The sequence below is a fragment of the Sus scrofa genome, chromosome 7, assembly GCF_000003025.6.
Source record: "Sus scrofa isolate TJ Tabasco breed Duroc chromosome 7, Sscrofa11.1, whole genome shotgun sequence".
Classification (NCBI taxonomy): Eukaryota; Metazoa; Chordata; class Mammalia; order Artiodactyla; family Suidae; genus Sus; species Sus scrofa.
This window is the reverse complement of record NC_010449.5, coordinates 31361951-31381882: the sequence shown is the minus strand read 5'-3', so window position 1 is coordinate 31381882 and position 19932 is coordinate 31361951. Positions and strand designations below refer to the sequence as shown.

General features: G+C 52.3%; 1 protein-coding gene across 1 annotated transcript; it reads left to right on the top strand.

Annotated features, from left to right (window-relative positions):
* TULP1 (tubby like protein 1) lies at positions 1935 to 19213 on the top strand. The gene is made up of 13 exons (XM_021098631.1): positions 1935 to 3449; positions 3769 to 3912; positions 4572 to 4715; positions 6391 to 6492; positions 6570 to 6689; positions 7601 to 7725; positions 11241 to 11246; positions 11348 to 11518; positions 11696 to 11808; positions 13591 to 13702; positions 13777 to 13875; positions 17154 to 17325; positions 18876 to 19213. The coding sequence occupies exons 1-13, from the start codon at positions 2984 to 2986 to the stop codon at positions 19007 to 19009; spliced, it is 1908 nt and encodes a 635-aa protein (XP_020954290.1). The 5' UTR covers positions 1935 to 2983; the 3' UTR covers positions 19010 to 19213.

Sequence of the window (19932 nt, the reverse complement as noted above, 5' to 3'; positions counted from 1 at the left end):
CCTTCAGAATATGAAAAAAAAGCAAGTAAAGAGAGTTCCCACTGTAGTGCAGTGGGTTAAGAATCCAGCATTGCTGCAGCTGTGACATAAACAGCAGCTTTGGCTCAGACTTGATCCCTGGCCCAGGAACTTCCATATGTAGCTGACAAAGGGGGAAAAAAGCAAGTAAACGGACATTTTGTGGAGTTCCCTGGTGACCTGTAGGTTAGAGGCCTGTCATTGTCTCTGCTCAGGTTCAATCCTTGATCTGGGAACTTCACGTGCCGCAGGCACGGCCAAAAAAAAAAGCTTCTGGAGTTCCCGTTGTGGCACAGAGGAAACGAATCCGACTAGGAACAATAAGGTTTCGGGTTCGATCGCTGGCCTCGCTCAGTGGGTTAAGGATCTGGTGTTGTCGTGAGCTGTGCTGTAAGTCGCAGATGAGGCTTGGATCTGGCGTTGCTGTGGCTGTGGTGTAGGCTGGCGGCAACAGCGCTGATTAGACCCCTAGCCTGGGAACCTCCATATGCCTTGGGTGTGGCCCTAAAAAGACATGCTTCTGCTGCTTAAATCTGCGCCCCAGTCCGAAGCAGCATTCATCTCTGATGTTGGCCGAAGCCCCACCCACACCTCTCCCAAATTCCAGTGCAGAGACTTTTGATTTTCTGAACAGTGGGCAAGAGATGTGGAGACCTGTCCCTGGGGCCTGAGCAGGGTTAGAACTCAGATGCTGCGTTTACAGCCTGCTGAGACCCAGGCGCCCTGCGGTTCTTGGCGAGGATTTTTTTGGGGTTGATGATTCTCGGGAACCCTCTGAAGGGCACTTCTTAGGCCACATTTGTCCTGGCTGATGAGGGCTGTACTGCCCCATGGTGCCCAGTTCTTTGGCTGTAACTTTTATCTGGAACATTCTCTTTCCTGGGCTTGTAAATCCCTTCAGACATCGGTTAAAATGGCTCTTTCAGACAGATCTGTCCGTCCTCTCCATCCGGACTGGCCCTCCTCTATTCTCATGGAAGCCGGTTCTTTTCCTTCTTGGCATTTATTACAGTTAATAATAATGAGATCATCCTAACTAATTTGTATTGATGGCTTTCCCATCTGTCTTCCTCGCACGACCGGAAGCTCCATGAGGGCAGGGATCACGTCTTACACCATATAACCGGTTCCGTTTGACGCAAAGTCGTGCCTAGGAAATACTTGTTGACTGACTCTCAGCCGTGAGTTTCCTCACCTTTAATATCAGGGTGTTAAGGTCTGCCTCATAAATATTATTGTAAAGGTGGAGTGAGAATGGGAACAAGAGTCTGACACACAGTAGGTGGTCAATAAATGCTGTTATGGTTATTACACATTCAGAGGCAGATGAGGGTAAGGAATCCTGGAGGTGGGGACTTGAGGGCTATTTAGAGTTGGGTGGGTTTTTGGTTTTGTTTTGCTTTTTATATGGCGGCATATAGAAGTTCCCAGGCTAGGGGTCGAATTGGAGCTGCAGCTGCTAGCCTACACCACAGCCACAGCAACGCCAGATCTGAGCCAGGTCTGTGACCTACACCACAACTCACAGCAATGCCCTATCTAACCCACTACGTGAGGCCAGGGATCAAACCCACGTCCTCATGGATGCTAGTCGGGTTCATTACCTCTGAGCTGCAAGGGGAAGTTCCTAGAGTTGGGTGGGTTTCATGGAGTAGGGAGGGCATTCTGGGAGGGAAGAGCTTGAGCGAAGTCCTAGAGGAGAGAAAATATCAAGGCAGCAAGGAAACCTATGTGGCTGGATGGAGGGCAGGGTTTGGGACAGCCCCGTAGTTAGAAAGTCAGATTGGTAAATAAATAAATAAATTTAATTAATTAAAAAAAAAAGAAGTTCCTTTGAGGCTTGATGGTTTAAGGATCTGACGTCACTGCTGTGGCACGTGTTTGATCCCTGGCCTGGGAACTTCCACATGCTTCAGGTACAGCCAACAAATAAAAAAAAAGATTAATTAAAAAAGAAAGGCAGATTGGAGCCAGACCAGGAAGCATCTTGAATGTCATCCCAGCATACTTAAACTTGATCCTGAGGCAGTTGGGACCCAGTGACAATTTTTGAGCAAAGGTGTCAACTGGAAAAATGAGTTTTGTTTTTTGTTTGTTTGTTCGCTGCAGCTGCAGCAATGCCAGATCCTTTAACCCACCATGCCGGCCAGGACTCAAACCTGTGTCCTGGCACTGCAAAGACGCCAATCCTTATCCCGCTATGCCACATTGGGAACTCACAGGCATATTTCTTTATAAAGTATTCATACATGTGAATTTCCTTTACATGGTGCAGCAGGTTAAGAATCTGGTGTTGTCACTGCAGTGGCTTGGATCATTTCTGTGGTGAGTGAGGGTTAGATCCTGGCCCAGCAACTTCCATGGGCTGCCTGTGCAACCAAAAAAATGAAAAGAGTTGTTAAAAATAAAAAAAAGAGATAAATACAGGATCTGACCTCATATTTTCTTCCCACGCCCTATTTACCACCAACAAAATACAAACCAGCATCTTTCACCCAAAGCTCAGGGTGTCGGGGACTGGGCACAGCCATGCCACCCTTGGGCTGCTGGGGATCTGAGAACCAGAGAGTTCAGCCTCTTCCCTCCCAGGGGGTTGGTTCTGGGCAGAAGCACCTCCCGCAGTGCTGCCACCATCTTGAGCCAGCCGGAGGTGGGGGGGTGGATGAGCCTGGATTATCTGTGGAAGTGGGGGGCAGGGAGGCTCTAGGGCTGCAGGGTGGCCAGAGAGAGTTCGGGGAGGTGAAGGCGCCATGCCACTGCAGGATGACACCCTCCGAGAGGTGTGGGCTTCTGACAGGTCTGGAAGCCCCCACATCATCCTACCTGAACCCTGGGGGATCCAGATGGAGGGTTTGGGGAGGGGAAGGAAACAAGGGGGCGGCAGACAGACTGATTCCTTTGTGACCCTCAGTGGGCCCGAGGAGGAAGGCCGGAGCCCGGAGGTCCAGCAGCACACCAAGCCGGTATGTCACCCCCTCTTGGGAAGCAGGTGGAGGGAGCCCCCAACTGTAAACCCAGGCAGGACAGGGGGTCTGGGAGTGGGGCGGTTCCGTCAGCACCCACTGAGGGTTGCGGCTTCCCTGGAGGTTTTTGTTTTGCTTTGTTTTGTTTTTGCAGGGAAGGGGGGGGCATAGGGTGTCGGGGGAGGAACTGGGGCTCTGGGACACTGGAGGTGGCCATGATGCATGGGAGGGGGTCATTGTTCCTCACAATTGTTCCAGGCAAGAAGGGGCCTGGCTCCCCTCGGGATAAGCCGAGGTTATTTCTGGCGGCTCAAGAGATTAGAGGGGGCTGGGCAGCCCTCGGAGCCCCCCTTTCTGTCCTCTCCCTCCTCTTGACGCCAACCCCGCAGAGACAGAAGTTGAGGAAGAAGAAGACCGAGGCCCCAGAGTCCCCCGGGCCCACAGGATCCAAGCCCCGGAGATCTGGAGGCGGGCGAGGGGCCGAGCCGCGGGGCCCCCAGGGTGAGGGTCGGGAGAGGAAAGGACCCAAGAGCGGGTGACGGTGTCCCTGAGTCCGGGAACCTTCCCTTGGGGTCAGGAGTGGGGTGGGGGGCTGGAGAAACTGGATGGGGGCGGGGTTGAGCTGGGGGGTGCAGGGACTGGAGGGAGGAATGAAAGCCGGGGGAGGGGTGTCCAAGGTGGAAACAGAGCCCAGGAGAGCCCCCAGGAGGAGGAGCCGAGAGCGAGTGGGGCGCCGTCGGAAGAGGAGGCGGCCTCCCTCCTGATCGGGCGGCGCATCTCGGCTCAGCCGGACGGAGGGGGCGGCCGCGGCCTCCCGCCGAGCCCCGGGCGCCGCGGACGGACTACACCAAGTTCCTCAGGGACCCCGAGGCCAAGAAGCGCGACCCCCGCGACACCTTCCTGGTAGCCCGCTTCCCAGACGCCGAGGAAGGTGAGAGAGGCCGGAGCGACTAAAGGGACGGCTGGCGGGGCCGGGGGAGGGGCCGGGCAGGAGCAGCAGGCGAAGAGGCGGAAAACTCTGGCCCTGAGTCTGAGCTAGAAAAACCCTTATGCTCCTGCTCTTGCTCCCATTTTCCGGATGAGGAAACCGAGGCACAGAGTAAGAGTTTTTTGCTTTAAGCTACAGAGAGGGGCCAGAGGTAGGTCAGACGGGGTCTGGCTGAAGGTCAGAAACAGTCAGACAAGGACAGGGCAGCAGGGAGTGGGAGACACAGCGCAGGTGTCTCATTCCGGGGGGATAGTGAAGGATGCCAGGAGAGGCGGGGAGGAGCTGAGGGTCCCTGAGAGAGAGGGAGGACCCGCAGAGAAGGGCGTTTTCCCGGAACAGGATTGCCAGGCCCCCAGCTTCTTCCCCCCCCCCCCCCGGCCAACTCCAGCTCCCTCTCCTGACTTGTAGATTTTGGAAAACTTTGGGGTCACCGCCTTTTTTGGGGAAGGTGCTGAAACGCCATTCTTCCTCTTGTTTCTGTTCCAGAAGGGGAGCCTCCTACCCATGGCCTCCTTCACCACCTCCCAGCAAGCTGGAGAGACGGGTCTCCCCAGATCACAGGGGCCACCCCAGCCCCCATTATGAGGAGTTTCTACCTACAGGGGATGAGGAGGAAGAGGAGGACCTTGAAGAGGAAGAGGAAGAGGAAAAGAAAGAGAAACTCCATCTGCCTTCCAAGAAGCCCCCCAAAGAGAAGGCTTCCACGGACATTAAGGAGAAGAAGGCCAAGGCCCAGGGTTCAAAGGGTAGGTGTTGAGGGCACAGAGGGGACAAAGAGACACATACAACTAGCCTTGCCCCTGAGAGGCCTGGGGTCTCATGGATACACAGGAGTTGAGACATCAAAAAGCTAACCTGGGAGTTTCCATCGTGGCTCAGCGGAAATGAATCTGACTAGCATCCCTGAGGATACAGGTTTCTTTCCTGGCTTTATACTCAGTGGCTTAAGGATCTGATGTTGCCATGAGCTGTGGTATAGATTACAGACATGGCTTGGATCTGGCATTGCTGTGGCTGTGGTGTAGGCCAGCAGCTGCAGCTCCAATTCGACTCCTAGCCTGGGAACTTCCATACGCCACAGGTGTGGCCTTAAAAAGACAAAAAAAACAAAACAAAACAAAACAAAACAAAAACAAAACTTGTCTGGACCCAAGAGTTTTTCCCTGTGGTGGTTTCTTCCCTCCAACAGTCTTTGTTTGTTTCGTTTTGTTTTGTCTTTTTAGGGCCGTGCCCGCGGCATGTGGAGGTTCCCAGGCTAGGGGTCCAATCGGAGCTGTAGCCAGCGGCCTACACCACAGCCACAGTAGCACTAGATCTGACCTATGTCTGCAACTTACACCACAGCTCACGGCAACACCAGATCCTTAACCCACTGAGCAAGGCCAGGGATTGAACCCGAAACCTCATGGTTCTTAGTCGGGTTCGTTAACCACTGAGCCATGATGGGAACTCCTGATTTTTTTTTTTTTTCCTAGTTTGTTTTTAACTCAATAGGAATTGCTGTTATAATTTTTACAAACATATCAAAGTGATTCAGGTAAAAATCAATCAATGGTAAAAGCTGTGATGTCTCCCTGGCTGGGGTACCTTGCCCTCTGGGGACACATAGCTAAATGTGGACATGTAGCTAGGACCTTGGGGCCTCTCAGGAGGGAGAGAGCATGGTCTGTAGCACTGAGCAGAGGAGGTTTTCTGGGGGAGATGGGGTGGGAGCTGGAATTCAGAGGCTCAGTTACAAGACCTAGCATACATGAATTCATTCATTCATAAATAACTACTTATTAAGTTGCTGGTGTTCCTCCAGCCCTTATTGGACTCAGGGTTAAAAACAAGATGAGCACAAACCATTACATTTAGAATGGATAAGCAGTGAGGTCCTGCTGTATAGCCCAGGGAACTCTATACAATCCCTTGTGATAGAACATGATGGAAGATAATATGAGAAAAAGAGTGGATAGGAGTTCCCGTCGTGGCTCAGCGGTTAACGAACCTGACTAGCATCCGTGAGGGTGCAGGTTTGATCCCTGGCCTCCCTCAGTGGGTTAAGGATCCGGTGTTGCCATGAGCTGTGGTGTAGGTGGCAGACGTGGCTCAGATCTTGCGTTGCTGTGGCTCTGGCATAGGCCAGTGGCTACAGCTCTGATTGGACCCCTAGCCTGGGAACCTCCATGTGCCGTGGGTGTGGCCCTAAAAAAAAAAAAAGAAAGAAAGAAAAAGAGTGTGTATGTTTATCTATGACGGGTCACTTTGCTGTACAGCAGAAGTTGACAGAACATTGTAAATCAACTATAATACAATGATTTAAAGACAAAACCAAACCAAGATGAGCAAAAGGTGCTCTGGGCCTCCCTGGGGACTGAAAGGACAATGAGTGGATTGGAAGGTGGCTCTTCTCTGTCTAACCCTGACCTCCATTTCCAGGGGACCTGGAAAGCCCTGTCCCCCCACTGAAACCTCTGCGCATTAAGAAGAAGGACGTGCCAGCGGGGGAAGGGACCAAGATGAGAAAGACGAGGAAGAAAGGTAAGCTCGGACTGTGGAGGAACAAGGGCCTCTGAGTGTGGTGGGGGTTTGTGACCCCTTCATATCCACACACACAGGGGCCGGGGAGGCTGACAAGGACCACGCAGTGAGCCCGACCAGAGCAACGAGGAAGACGCCAGCAGCCATGTTTCTGGTTGGGGGCGCTGGCCCAGCGGAGAAACCTCGCAAGAAGAAAGGTGGGTGGCAGGGGCCTCAGGTGCCGTGACATCCAGAGGCAGTTGTGGGTGTGGGGAGCAGGGGTGCAGCATGAGATAAGGAGCACGGGTTCTGAAGTCAGAAGACTTGGGGGCACCTTGACCTCCACTTTAATATCCGTGTGGCCTTGGGCAGCTAAAAGCACTTTTTTTATTTTTAAAATTTTTTTGTCTTTTGGGGGCCACACCCGCAGCATATGGAAGTTGCCAGGCTAGGGGCCAAATCAGAGCCATAGCTGCCAGCCTATGCCACAGCAACAGCAATGCCAGGTTCTTAACCCACTGAGCAGGGCCAGGGATCAAACTCCTGTCCTCATGGATACTAGTTGGGTTCGTTACAACTGAGCTACAATGGGAACTCCTAAGGGCACTTTCTGAAGCTACTACTTTCTTTAAAAAAAAAAATTATTTAAATTTTATTAGAGTACAGTTTACTTATAATGTATTAGTTTCAGGTGTACAGCAAAGTAAGTCGGTTATATATAATATATAAATGATTTACTTATATCGGATATATATCTATATCTATCTATATCTATATCTCCATTCATTTTTCCCATACGGGTTATTACAGAATACTGAGTAGATTTCCCTGTGCGGTTCAGCAGGTCCTTGTCAGTTATCTGTTCTATACGTAGTAGTGTGTATATGCCAATCCCAGTCCCCCCAGCTTATCCCTCTCCCTGTCATGGTTTCCCCTTTTGTAACCATAAATTTGATTTCAAAATGTGTGTTTGTTTCATGAGTAAGTGCTTTTGTCTCATTTTTTTTATCGTTATTACTTTCTGATCACAGTAACAGGGGGTTGCTCTCTTGTGGTTGTGAGAAGATTCCGAGTGAGGCTTCGTGCACTCCGCCAGGGTAAGGGGTTAACAGGCTTGCTCCTCCTCCAGGCCCAGGCCTTGCCAAAGGCTCGGAGGAGGAGAGGAAGGAGGAAGAGGATGAAGAGGAAGAGGCGGCGGCTGTGATGACCAAGAACAGCAATCAGAAGGGCAAAGCAAAAGGAAAAGGCAAAAAGGTTGGAGCCTAGAGGGGAGAGGGCGAGGCCCCTTCAGGCAGGGCCTGGGTCTGGGGGCCTGGAGTGCGAAACTTCTTGGGCTGGGGCTGTGGGGCCACTTGGGGCTAGAATCTTGGCTCCTTCTCTGGTGACAGGATGTGAGGAAAAGAGGACCGTCCTTGTGGGAACAGAAGAGGCACTTATGGGGTCACCAGGTGGGGACTGGCCACCTGGGGGGTCTTCTGTCATCTGCTCTGAGCCCTCTCCCCACAGCCTAACCATCAGACACAGCCCGAGGTGCTCTTGTGGTCCCCACTCAAAGAGACACATTTTCTTTCTTTCTTTCTTTTGGCACACCCATAATGTGCAGAAGTTCCCAGCCAGGAATCGAATCCGCACCACAGCAGTGACCCCACAGCAGTGACAATGCCAGATCCTTAACTCTGTGAGCCACCAGGGAACTCCAAGACACACATTTTCTACCAGGGAAGTAGAACACAGGCAGACAGACACCTGTGCACACACCCTCGAGTACACTGACAGCCAGATAAAGGAGTTTTTAAAATATTTCCACCCTGCTGCTCTGAGATTCTCCTCAGAGTGCTTTCTGCTCTCCCACCCAGGACCTCCCAACCTTCAAGCAATTAAACTCTCCAGCAACCACAGAGTCAACACTGGCCATGAAGGCCCTCCAGGGCCCTCCTCAAGACCTACTGGTGTCCATTCTGTCTGGGCATTCTCCATGGGCAGAACGTGTCGTTAAACATTTTGAATATTTTCCCTACTCACAAACAGGTCGCAAGTACCAACATGTGCAGGCTGGAGAAATCAGGAGAGAGAGGTCCAACTGGAGAGAGAAAGTGATGAAAATCTTTGAGAAACATGTTTCCGCAAGTGGAAAGATCACCCTAAGGGCAGGGCCGGGGTCTTAGCTTTGTGGGTTTATCCCTTTGTACAGGAGCAGTCAGGGCTTGGGGGACTGATTCACAGTAGCCATGGTCACCAGATACTGATGTATAAACTGAAAGGCCAGTGTATTAACTCCTAGGAGGACTGTAAGGGCAGTACAGCCTTCAATACAGTAAGTAGGCCCTTGACATTCACCACCATAGAAATGTTTCTGTGAGTTCTGGCTTTCTCCATACCACATTCCAAACATAGTCCTGAGTTTCCCAAGCTTCTTCTGAGCAGCCTAAGGTGAAGAGATGCCCACTTACCCAGAGGCAAAAGGCTCTCTTCCCAATACCAGCCTCACCCAACACACAAAACTGCCCTCAGCAAAAATGGGCAACCACAGCACATCAGGGTTTCTTAGTGGTTCCCAGATAGTGTTTAATCCTCAAGGTGGCAGTTCCTTCTCTCTCCTGCTGGGAAAGTTGGGGTTAGAGTCTTGGTTCCCCCTCTTGTGAGGGACAGAACATGAGGGCAAAGGGCACTAGGTTTGTGAGAACAGAAAGTGCAACAGTAGGGTCACCAGGCCACCCTAGGGCCTAATGCAACCAAATAGTTATTAAGAGTTTTTCAGTGAGCAAAACGGGCTTATTTATTCATTCATTGTATTGACTGTGTATTGCACTATAACAAACCAGCCCAAAACTTCGTGTCTGAAGACAACAATTTATTTTCTTAATTTCTTTTCAGAAATCTAAGAGTGGCTTAGCGAGGATAGTTCTGGTTCAGGGTCTCCCATGAGTTTTCAGTCAGGATGTCAGCTGGGGCTGTGGTCATTCTGAAAGCTTAACTGGATATGGAAGATCCATTTCTAAAATGGTTCACTGCCATGATTGTTGGCTAGAGGCCTCTCCACAGGGCTGCTTGAGTGTCCTTATGACATGGCAACCAACTTGCCCCAGAACCCAAGAGTGGCTAAGAGATATAGAGCATGGCAGAAGCCATAATATCTCTATGACTTAGCCTTTGAAGTAACCGCCTATCCGCTTATCCCTTCTGCCATATCCTATTGGTCACAAAACCCAACCCTGACGTGATAGGGGGGAACTACACAATGGCATAAGTTCCAGGAAATAGGGGTCTTTGGGGACCACCTTGGAGGTTGGTTACTACATTCTTTGAGTATTTACCATCAGCTATGATAATAGTAGTAGCTAACACTTCTGCAACACCAGATGCATCCTATACCTTCAGCCTTACCTCGGTTCACCCCCTGAGAGCTTCCATGATGGAAGGTCTTTCTAAAAGCTTGGGGTCAAAAAGGAAATTGGGCAGCCTTAGGAGCTGCGTGAACCTGGGCAAGTTATTTAACCTCTCTGAGTCTCAGTTTCTTTTTTTTCTTTTTCTTTTTCTTTTTCTTTTTCAGGCCGCACTTGCGGCACATGAAAGTTCCCAGGCTAGGGAACACAGCCCCAGCCACAGCCACGCCAGATCTGAGCTGAGTCTGCAACCTACACCACAGCTAATGGCAATGCAGGATCCCCAATCCACTGAGCGAGGCCAGGGATCGAACCTGCATCCTCATGGATGCTAGTTGGATTCGTTTCTGCAGCACCACAATGGGAACTCCCATGAGCCTCAGTTTCTTCACCTGTAAAGTAAGACACCTACCTCAATAGTTATAGATAAGAGGATTGAGTTAATATTTGGAAAGTGCTTAGAACATTGGCACACTGGGAGACTTCACATGAGCATCTGTTAAATATATAAATTAAGCAAGGTCTGTCCCAAGTATCCACCCCCACCCACATACTTCTCAGATGAAAAAATGCTGAGTTTTCAGCTATTAAGGATCCGGTTGTCACTGCTGTAGTGTGAGTTTGATCCCTGGCCCAGGAACTTCTGAATGTCACGGGCACAATCTTTTTTTGAGTCACAGTATGCTTAAAACTTAACAAACGTGGAGTTCCCGCTGTGGTGCAACAGGATCGGTGGCCTCTTGAGAGCACTGCGAGGCTGATCCCCCGCCAGACACAGTGGGGTAAGGATCCAGCACTGCCACAGCTGAGGCTTTAGTCTTAGGTCAAGACTAAGGCTGGGATCTGGTTCCTGGACCGGGAACCACATAGCCGCTGGACGGCCAAAAACAAAAAACAAACAAAAAAACTTAACAGGAGTTCCCGTCGTGGCGCAGTGGTTAACGAATCCGACTAGGAACCATGAGGTTGCGGGTTCGGTCCCTGCCCTTGCTCAGTGGGTTAACGATCTGGTGTTGCCGTGAGCTGTGGTGTAGGTCGCAGATGCGGCTCGGATCCCGCGTTGCTGTGGCTCTGGCGTAGGCTGGTATCACAGCTCCGATTAGACCCCTAGCTGGGAACCTCCATATGCCTCAGGAGCAGCCCAACAAATGGCAAAAGACAAAAAAAAACAAAAAAACTTATCAAACATGACAGGCAGTTAGTTAGTGGTGGAACCAGGATTTGAACCCAGGTTGTCTGGCTCCAGAACCTGGGCTCTTAACCACAAGCTAAACAAAATAGTAAAAAAGCACGGAGCTCGCCAGGGTCTTCTAACGTGGCCTTGGGGGCTGCTGGCTGGGGGCAGGCCGGCTGCACCCTAGCTGGCCACTGTTCTCTCCCCAACAGAAAGCGGTGAGTGGGCCTGCCGGCCTGGGGACCTGCTGGCCTGGGGACCTGCTGAGGGCGGGGGGACCTAGTACCCTGGGGCTGATACACCCCCTGTGCCGACCCAGAAGGAGGAGAGGGCCCCATCCCCACCCGTGGAAGTGGACGACCCCCAGGAGTTCGTGCTTCGGCCAGCCCCCCAGGGCCGCACGGTGCGCTGCAGGCTGACCCGGGACAAGAAGGGCATGGATCGGGGCCTGTATCCTTCCTACTTCCTGCACCTGGACACGGAGAAGAAGGTGGGTGAGAGAGAGGTACGGGGCGGGGGTGGGGGGGGGACGACCCAGGCTGAGGGAGGGTCTGGAGCGAAAATGGGGGCGGGGCCCGCGGGGCAAACGGCCCTCCCCCCCCCCCCAAAACCCGCGCCCTCGCCCTCACCGCAGCTGCCGGTTCCTCCCCGCTCTTCTTCTCCCCAGGTGTTCCTTTTGGCCGGCAGGAAACGGAAACGGAGCAAGACAGCCAATTACCTCATCTCCAGTGACCCTACCAATCTGTCCCGAGCCGGGGAGACTTTCATCGGGAAGCTGAGGTGGGGCTGGGAAGCTCAGGGCAGCGACAGGGCTGTGGCCAGTCCCCTCTGTCCTCCTCTACCTGGCAGAGCGCCCACCACATCAGACATTCTGGAACTGTCCCCTGGCCCAGGGCCTCTCACACTTAGACATGCATAGATCACGTGTTACAGTGCTTCAGTGGGTCTGGGCTGGGATCGAGACTCTATTTCTTTCTTCTTTTTATGGCCACACCTGCGGCATATGGAAGTTCCCGGGCTAGGGGTCAAATCAGAGCTGCAGCCCCTGGCCTAAGCCTCAGCCGTAGCCACACCAGATCCAAGCCACATCTGGGAACTGCACCACAGCTTGTGGCAATGCCAGATCCTTAACCCACTGAGCGAGGCCAGGGATCAAACCCTTATCCTCACAGACACTGTGTTGTGTTTGTAACCTGCTGAGCCACAATGGGAACTAAGAGATTCTGCATTCCTAGGAAGCACCCAGGGGAGTTCCTTGGTGGCTCAGTGATTAAGGATCCAGTGTTGTCACTTGTTGTGGCTCAGGTCACTGCTGTGCGCTGGTTTGATCCCTGGCCCCAGAACTTCTGCATGCCAAGGGCATGGCCAAAAAAAAAAAAAAAGAAGAAGCACCTGAGTGATGTCCACACTGCTGGTCCACGGACCTCACTTGGAGGAGGGCATTAAGTCCATGGACAGGGATTATGCCTGTCTCATTCACGGTAGAATTCCTAGCACCTAGCACATCATAGCTCCTCAATAAATATTTACTAAGCAAATGAATGAACAAATATTTAGCACCTACCCTGTGCTATGTCTCCTTATATAGCTCATGTAATTCTCACCACAAATTTGAGAAGTGAGGGGAAAATAAATCCCTGAGTCAGGGCTTATTTCTTTAATCTACATATTTAAAAAACACAAAAAGCCTACCTATGTGTCAGGCATAGTTCTAAAGAAACTTAGAATTCCCTGGTGCCCTAGTGGTTAAGTATCTGGCTTTGTCATTGCTGTAGTGTGAATTTGATCCCTGGCCCAGGAACTTCGGCAAGGCCAAAAAAACAAGTAACTTCTGGGAGTTCCCATCATGGCTCAGCAGAAACAAATCTGACTAGCATCCACGAGGACACAGGTTTGATCCCTGGCCTCACTCAGTGGGTTAAGGGTCTGGCTCGCTGTGAGCTGTGGTATAGGTTGCAGACATGGCTTGGATCTGGCATTGCTGTGGCTGTGGTGTAGGCTGGCAGCTACAGCTCTGATTCAGCCCCTAGCCTGGGAACCTCCGAGTGTGGCCCTAAAAAGCAAAAACAAACAAACAAACAGACCAAGTAACATCTAAATACGAATCCATTCAATCCTCTTATCAACCAAAAGAGGTAAATGCTGTTATTGTGCCTATTTTACAGATGGGGAAGTTGAAGCTAAGGGTTTCAGTAACTTGCCTGGGGTCACACAGCTAGTAAGAGATGAAGCTGAGATTTAAAGCTGCCCAGTCTCCTAGATCCAGCTTTTAAAAAGACCCCATGGGGGGTGTTCCCTCCTGACTCAGAAAGGTCAGGGTCTTGGGCTTGTCACTGCTGCTGCTCAGGGGGCTGCTGTGGAGCAGGTTCAATCCTGGGAACTTCCACATTAAAACAAAACAAAACAAAACAAAACAAAACAAAAGCCTCATGGGGGAAGTCAGGACAGAAAGACATAAATTGCTCTGGGTCCTAAGACACAACAGGAAGCTTTCAGAGCTGCTTGGCTGTGAGGGTCTGGGTGCAGGGGTGTGCAGTCCCCTCAGCCCCTCCCTGCTTGCAGGTCCAACCTCCTGGGGAACCGCTTTACCGTCTTTGACAACGGGAAGAACCCCCACCGTGGCGGCAGCGTCGATGTGGGGAGCCTGCGGCAGGAGCTGGCAGCTGTGATCTACGTGAGAACCCCACTGTCCCCCGGGGCAGGCCCCTCCTCTGGCAGGGGCTGGCCTGACCAGCCTCTCCCATCCAGGAAACCAACGTGCTGGGCTTCCGAGGTCCCCGGCGTATGACGGTCATCATTCCTGGCATGAACTCGGACAACGAGAGGGTCCCTATCCGGCCCCGCAATGTGAGCCCCCCACCTCCCTGATGGCCCTGCTTCCTGCGTGACCGGCTTATGAACCACCCCCTGGGAAGCTGGGGTGCGGGGGTTCGTTCAGCCTGCCCGGTACCCAACCCACTGAGCGCATCACCCCACCACCAATTCATCCTGGCAAACTTGTGGGATGAATTCTGGGTTTTTGTCACTGAATTCATGGAAACAAGCACAATAAGGGTTTTTTGTTTTTTTTTTTTTCAGTTTACATCAAATCATTCATTCATATATTCATTCAACATACACATACTGATTGTAGTGTGTTGTAGTATCAGTCTCAGCATCTGGAGACATTAGTGGACAAAACAAAGATCTGCCCTCATGAAGCCGGCTTTCCAGTGGAGGGAGACAGACAGGAGACAATAATTGTGATAAATAAGTAAATTGTGTAGTTTTTTTTATTTGTATATTTTTTAATGGCCGCACCCATGGCATAAGAAGTTCCATTGAATCCGAGCTGTACACCAGATCCTTTAACACATTGCAGGGGCTGTGGAATCGAACCCTCACTTCCACAGTGACCCAAACCACTGCAGTCTGGTTCTTTTTTTGTTTGTTTGTCTTTTAGGGCCATACCCTTGGCATATGGAGGTTCCCAGGCTAGGGGTCGAATCCAAGCCATATCTGTGACCTACACCACAGCTGGCGACAAGCCAGACCCTTAACCCACTGAGCGACGCCAGGGATCAAACCTACGTCCTCATGGATACTAGTCAGGTTTGTTTCCGCTGAGCCTTGACAGGAACTTCTGCAGTCTGTTTCTTAACCCTCTGCACCACAGTGGAAACTCATTGTGTAGCATGTTAGAAGGTGATAAGTGCTGTGGGAAAAAAAGAATAAGTTCAAAGAGGGAAGGGAGATGAGGGGTGTGTGTGTGTAGGTTTCAATATAAAATACAGTGATCAGGGAGTTCCCATCATGGCTCAGCGGAAACAAATCTGACTGGCATCCATGAGGACACAGTATTGATTCCTGGCCTTACTCAGTGGGCTAAGGGTCTGGCTCGCTGTGAGCTGTGGTGTAGGTTGCAGACACGGCTTGGATCTGGTGTTGCTGTGGCTGTGGTGTAGGCCAGCAGCTACAGCTCCCATTCAATCCCTAGCCCGGGAACTTCCATATGCCTCGGGTTCAGCCCTAAAAAGACAAAAAAACAAAAAACAAACCACAAACTGGAGTTCCTGTCATGGCTCAGTGGTTAACGAATCTGACTAAGAACCATGAGGTTGCAGGTTCGATCCCTGGCCTCGCTCAGTGGGTTAAGGACCCAGCGTTGCCATGAGCTGTGGTGTAGGTCGCAGACACGGTTCGGATCTGGCATTGCTGTGGCTCTGGTGTAGGCTGGTGGCTACAGCTCCGATTAGACCCCTAGGCTGGGTACAGCTGGCTACAGCTCTGATTAGACCTCCGTATGCCTCGGGTGCAGCCCTAGAAAAAACAGAAAGACAAAAACAAAACAAAACAAAAAAACAGTGGTCAGAGTGTGGGCCTCACTGAGAAGATGAAATTTGAAGGTGAGGAGCAAGCCTGCAAATATCTAGGAAAAGATCAGGAGGAAGAGCCAGTGCAAAGGCCCTGAGGCAGGAGAGTGCCTGGTGGGTTTGAGGAACAGCAGGGTGGCCAGTATGGCTGGAGGGAGATGAGGTCAGGGAGGTGAGAGTGAAGGGCAGATGAACCTGTATAACTGGTTTTTACTCAGAGAAACAGGAAGCCTTAGCAGGGTTTTGAGCAGAGAAGTGACACGATTTGACTTCTGTTTTGAAAAGCAAAGGTTGTTTGGTGTGTGTGTGTGTGTGAGGGGGATGAGATGGAGGGTAAGGTGGAGGGGTGACCTGGAGAGAGGTGGCTTCCTCAGCGTGTCAGCCCCCTCTGCTCCTTAGCACTCCGAGTAGGATGAGCCCGGGATTTCGCAGACAGATGACTTGCATGTCCCACACTCACAGTGATGTCACTTTACTCATTTACAATGAAAAGGAATACTCCTGTCAGCTGATCACACATCTTTCCTGGCTGGAAAGTCACACTGTAATCAGAGGGCCTGGCCAACCCATGGGGCATGAGCCCTGGAAGACTCCAGGCTTTAGGAGCCTGTGTTGCTCCCTCCATCCTGAAATACACAAATCCTCCAGAAGCAGTGCCTTCCACATGTGTTTGGGATTGGTGAGAACCTCCCGGTACGCCTTTGGGTATCTCTTCATCATTCCTACAGCTCACTCATTCTACAATCACTTATTAAAGGCAGGCACTTGAAGCTCCAAAATCAACACCACAGTTACCATCAAGACAATATCTGCTATGAATTGGGCATTTACTCTGTGCCAGGAACTGATCGAAATAACACTTTATATTTATTTGATTTTTATTAATTACTTGATCCTCAGCACCCTGCTGTGAAGGATACCAAGGCACAGTCATTAATGAAATACTTGTGCCTGCTGTTAGGGTATTTGAGTCTGTCTGTAACAGTGCAGTGGGACAACTGATGAGAGCGAGGTGTTATGGAAGCTCAGACGTCTACATCAGACATGGGGGCAGAGAGGCTTCTTGGAGGACATGATCTTGAGTGGACTCACTCCAAGCCTTGAACATGAACAGGTGACAAAGAAACTCAGGAAAGAAATTTCTCAAGAGCACCATCATACAGACACTGCTCCTTCCTTCCAGAAACTTTTCCAGGACATGCTTTTTTTTTTTTTTCGGGGGAGGGGGACATCTTTTTAGGGCTACGCCCACGGCATATGAAGGTTCCCAGGCTTATGGAGGTTCCCAGCCTATGCCACAGCCACACTAGATCCAAGCCATGTCTGCGACCTACACCACAGCTCACGGCAAAGCCAGATCCTTAACCCACTGAGCGAGGCCAGGGATCAAACCCGCGTCCTCATGGATACTAGTCGGGTTTGTTACTGCTGAGCCACGATCGGAACTCCTGGTCATTCTTTTAATAGGAGCCATCATGTGGCTGTTCCTAAGACCCTTGGGTAGAACTGACTGTGGGCCAGATGCTACTTTCCACTTTCCAGCCCTTCACTTTGGTATCCCACAGCAAAGGCCATTCTCTCAGATGTACACCTGCCCCCAGGACACCACAGAGACCACACATGCACTCAAGGATACCCTGCACAGTTGTCGATATCCAGACTGCACACACACAAGGGCATGCACAGGTCCCCAGGCCCCCACCTTATTGTCCCGATACCTAAGCCACCCCCTAACTGTCCTCTCCCTAACACCGCCCCATCCTGGCACCCCAGGCCAGTGATGGGCTGCTGGTGCGCTGGCAGAACAAGACACTGGAGAGCCTCATCGAGCTACACAACAAGCCTCCCATCTGGAATGAAGACACTGGCTCCTACACCCTCAACTTCCAAGGTCGAGTCACCCAGGCCTCGGTCAAGAATTTCCAGATTGTCCACGCAGATGACCGTGAGTATCTGAGGCCCCAAGTCAGACTGTTCCCCATCACCTCCAGGACCCCAACCCTCACTCAAGCCTTCCCACCCTCACCTCCCTCTCTCTCTCACACATACCTACATACACACTGGAGGAGCTGTCCTCTATCCCTGCAGCCAGAATATCCGGGAGGGTCATGCTTTCTGTGGGGACATTGACACTATGCTCCCAGGAGGATCATAGTCCAGCAAGTGTTTAGGACTCAGCTTTCCAGGCCCTCATTCTAGCATTGACCAGAGCCTGGAGTACATACTGAGGCAAGGCTGTGTGAAGGGCCAGTTGCACTGCTGGAGTTTAAAGACCAGACAGCCCAGTCCTTATGTGGTCGAAGAAGATGCCGAGGCTCAGAGAGGGCAGGCCTTTACCCAAAGTCTTTCAGCAACTCCGCGCAGTTACGCTCGCCCTCAAAATTTATTTGCTAAGCCTTTAAACAGTGCTTTCATTGGGCCATGCACTGTTCTCAGGACTTCACAGATACTGAATCATTAAATCTTTTCAACAATCCTGTAAGGAAGGTATTATTATTATTGCCTTTATTTGGCAGATGGGAAAACTGAGGCAGAGAGGTTGTACATACAGCTTGTAAGAGGTAGAGCTGGGATGAGGACCCAGGCAGCCCCCACTCCTAACCCCATCAAGACGGTTGCCTTCTAGGAGTAGGAAACATGCATCAGGCATTTCTGAGTGCCTTCTCTACGGTCCTCTCTCCAGTGAGGTCAAATGCCTGCCCTCATCGGAAGAGTTAGGGAGACAAGATGTACGGAGAACACAACTGAATAAAAATGTCCCCTGTTACAAGCCTGGGGTGAAGGTCCTTGCTAGGATGAAGATGTTTGGATATGAAAAGCTATATCCAGGAACTCTCTAGATTCCCAGGATTGGCTAACACTGAGCTAGTCTCCCCTGCCCCCACTCCATCCTAGGGATGTGCCCCCAGTGTCATCTGTCCAGGGGCCTTGGAAAACTGCTCTCCAGATCACATTTCTGGTGGAGCCTGGTCTGCCCAGAGGTTGGGGTATTTTTAGCAACATCCTGTCCCTATGGATGCTGGGGGAGGTGTTGGAATTGAGGCTGGGAACCTGGGCCTCATCCTGGCCATGAAGGATGAGGCTGGTGGTCTAAGACAGGACTTGGGGTAGGGGTAGGAAGAGGAAGGAACAGGGAGAAGACAAGAGAGGTTGGAAAGGAAGGATTCTGGGCTTGAGGAAGTTTGACCGGTTCTTATAAGTGGTTCCCACAAGTGTGAGCAGGTCATATGCATAGCCCTGGGCAGCAGAAGGTAAGGCAGGGTCCACGCCCTCAGGGGCTTACAGTGGTAAAGCTGCAGGCAGGCGGGGCTTGTTGGGCGAGATAAAGTGGGGAATGGCATAAAGTGGGGAATGGCGGGTGAATAACAGAAGGTGGCTAAAGACTGAGGCCCCAATGCAAGGGAGGGGGACTTCCCTCTAAGCGAGGACTACTGTCTGCCTGGACGGAGATCCCAGAAGGTCTCGGGCCACCCCCACCCCTGTCTGTGTCTACAGCCGACTACATCGTGCTGCAGTTTGGTCGCGTGGCCGAGGACGCCTTCACCCTAGACTACCGGTACCCGCTGTGCGCCCTGCAGGCCTTCGCCATTGCCCTCTCCAGTTTCGACGGGAAGCTGGCCTGCGAGTGACCCTAGCGCCCGCCAGCGTTGGGGAAGGGATTCAGTGGAGGCTTGCTGGGTCCTTTCACCAGAGCCTCCGCTGAAGACTCCTCCCTTGTCCGGGGCTGACCCCTCACTGTCTCCGGGTGACCTCCATCCACTGCCCAGCCTGGCAGAGGCTGAGGCAGGGGAGGAGCTCAGACGGCAGGTCGGACGGAGATGAAGAACATCTGGAGTTGGAGCCGCACATCTGGTCGCGGAGCTAGCCTGCGCCGTTTCACCAACACCACCCCCGCCCCGCGCCCCAGTCACTTCCTGTCCAGGAGCAGTAGTCAGTGTTGTCTTAACCCCCTCTGGGACCGTACTAGGGCTCCCAGGAGCTGGGGCGGGCTCGGAGGAGGAGGGGGCGGTGATGGGGGACGAAGACCGGGTACCTACATCCCCAATAAAGCCGCGTCCTAGGCCAAGAGGCGCAGTGCTTCTTCAGCGCGTGCGGAGAACGAGGCGGCGGGAGGGGTCCGTCGCTGGAGAGGTCCGGAGGGCTGGCTGGAGGCCTCCCTTCCCCACCTCCCCAGCCCCGCTCGGGCCCAGGCCCCCGGCGCTGCCGCGTCCCCTCCCACACGCCCGTCGCGGGTCCTACCGAAACTCGGCGGGCTCGCGGTGTCGAGACGCCCCCCGAGAGGGCCCCGGGGAGCCAGGCCGAGAGGGAGGGCCCCGGAGGCCCGGGAAGAGGGGGAAAGGGAGAAATTCGAGAAACAAGCCTCTCGGGGAGAACCAGACAAACCGGGTTCGGGCAGGGCAGGCGCAGCCTCCAGGGCGGGGCCCCGTCAGGGGCCCCGGGAGTTGGGGGGCGGGCCCACGGGCGGGAGAGGGCACTCTGCCTCGACTGCTCGGGACTCGGATGGGGGTAGGGAACCCCGAGGCCCGTGCGCCCCGGCTCTGCCGGGCTGCTA

Excerpts from the sequence above, each read along its gene's own strand:
- TULP1 (XM_021098631.1), top strand. The coding sequence starts at position 2,984 with ATGTCACCCCCTCTTGGGAAGCAGGTGGAGGGAGCCCCCAACTGTAAA. Across the intron at positions 3,913-4,571 it reads CTTCCCAGACGCCGAGGAAG|GGGATGAGGAGGAAGAGGAG; the intron begins GTGAGAGAGGCC and ends TTCTACCTACAG. Across the intron at positions 11,519-11,695 it reads ACCTGGACACGGAGAAGAAG|GTGTTCCTTTTGGCCGGCAG; the intron begins GTGGGTGAGAGA and ends TCTTCTCCCCAG.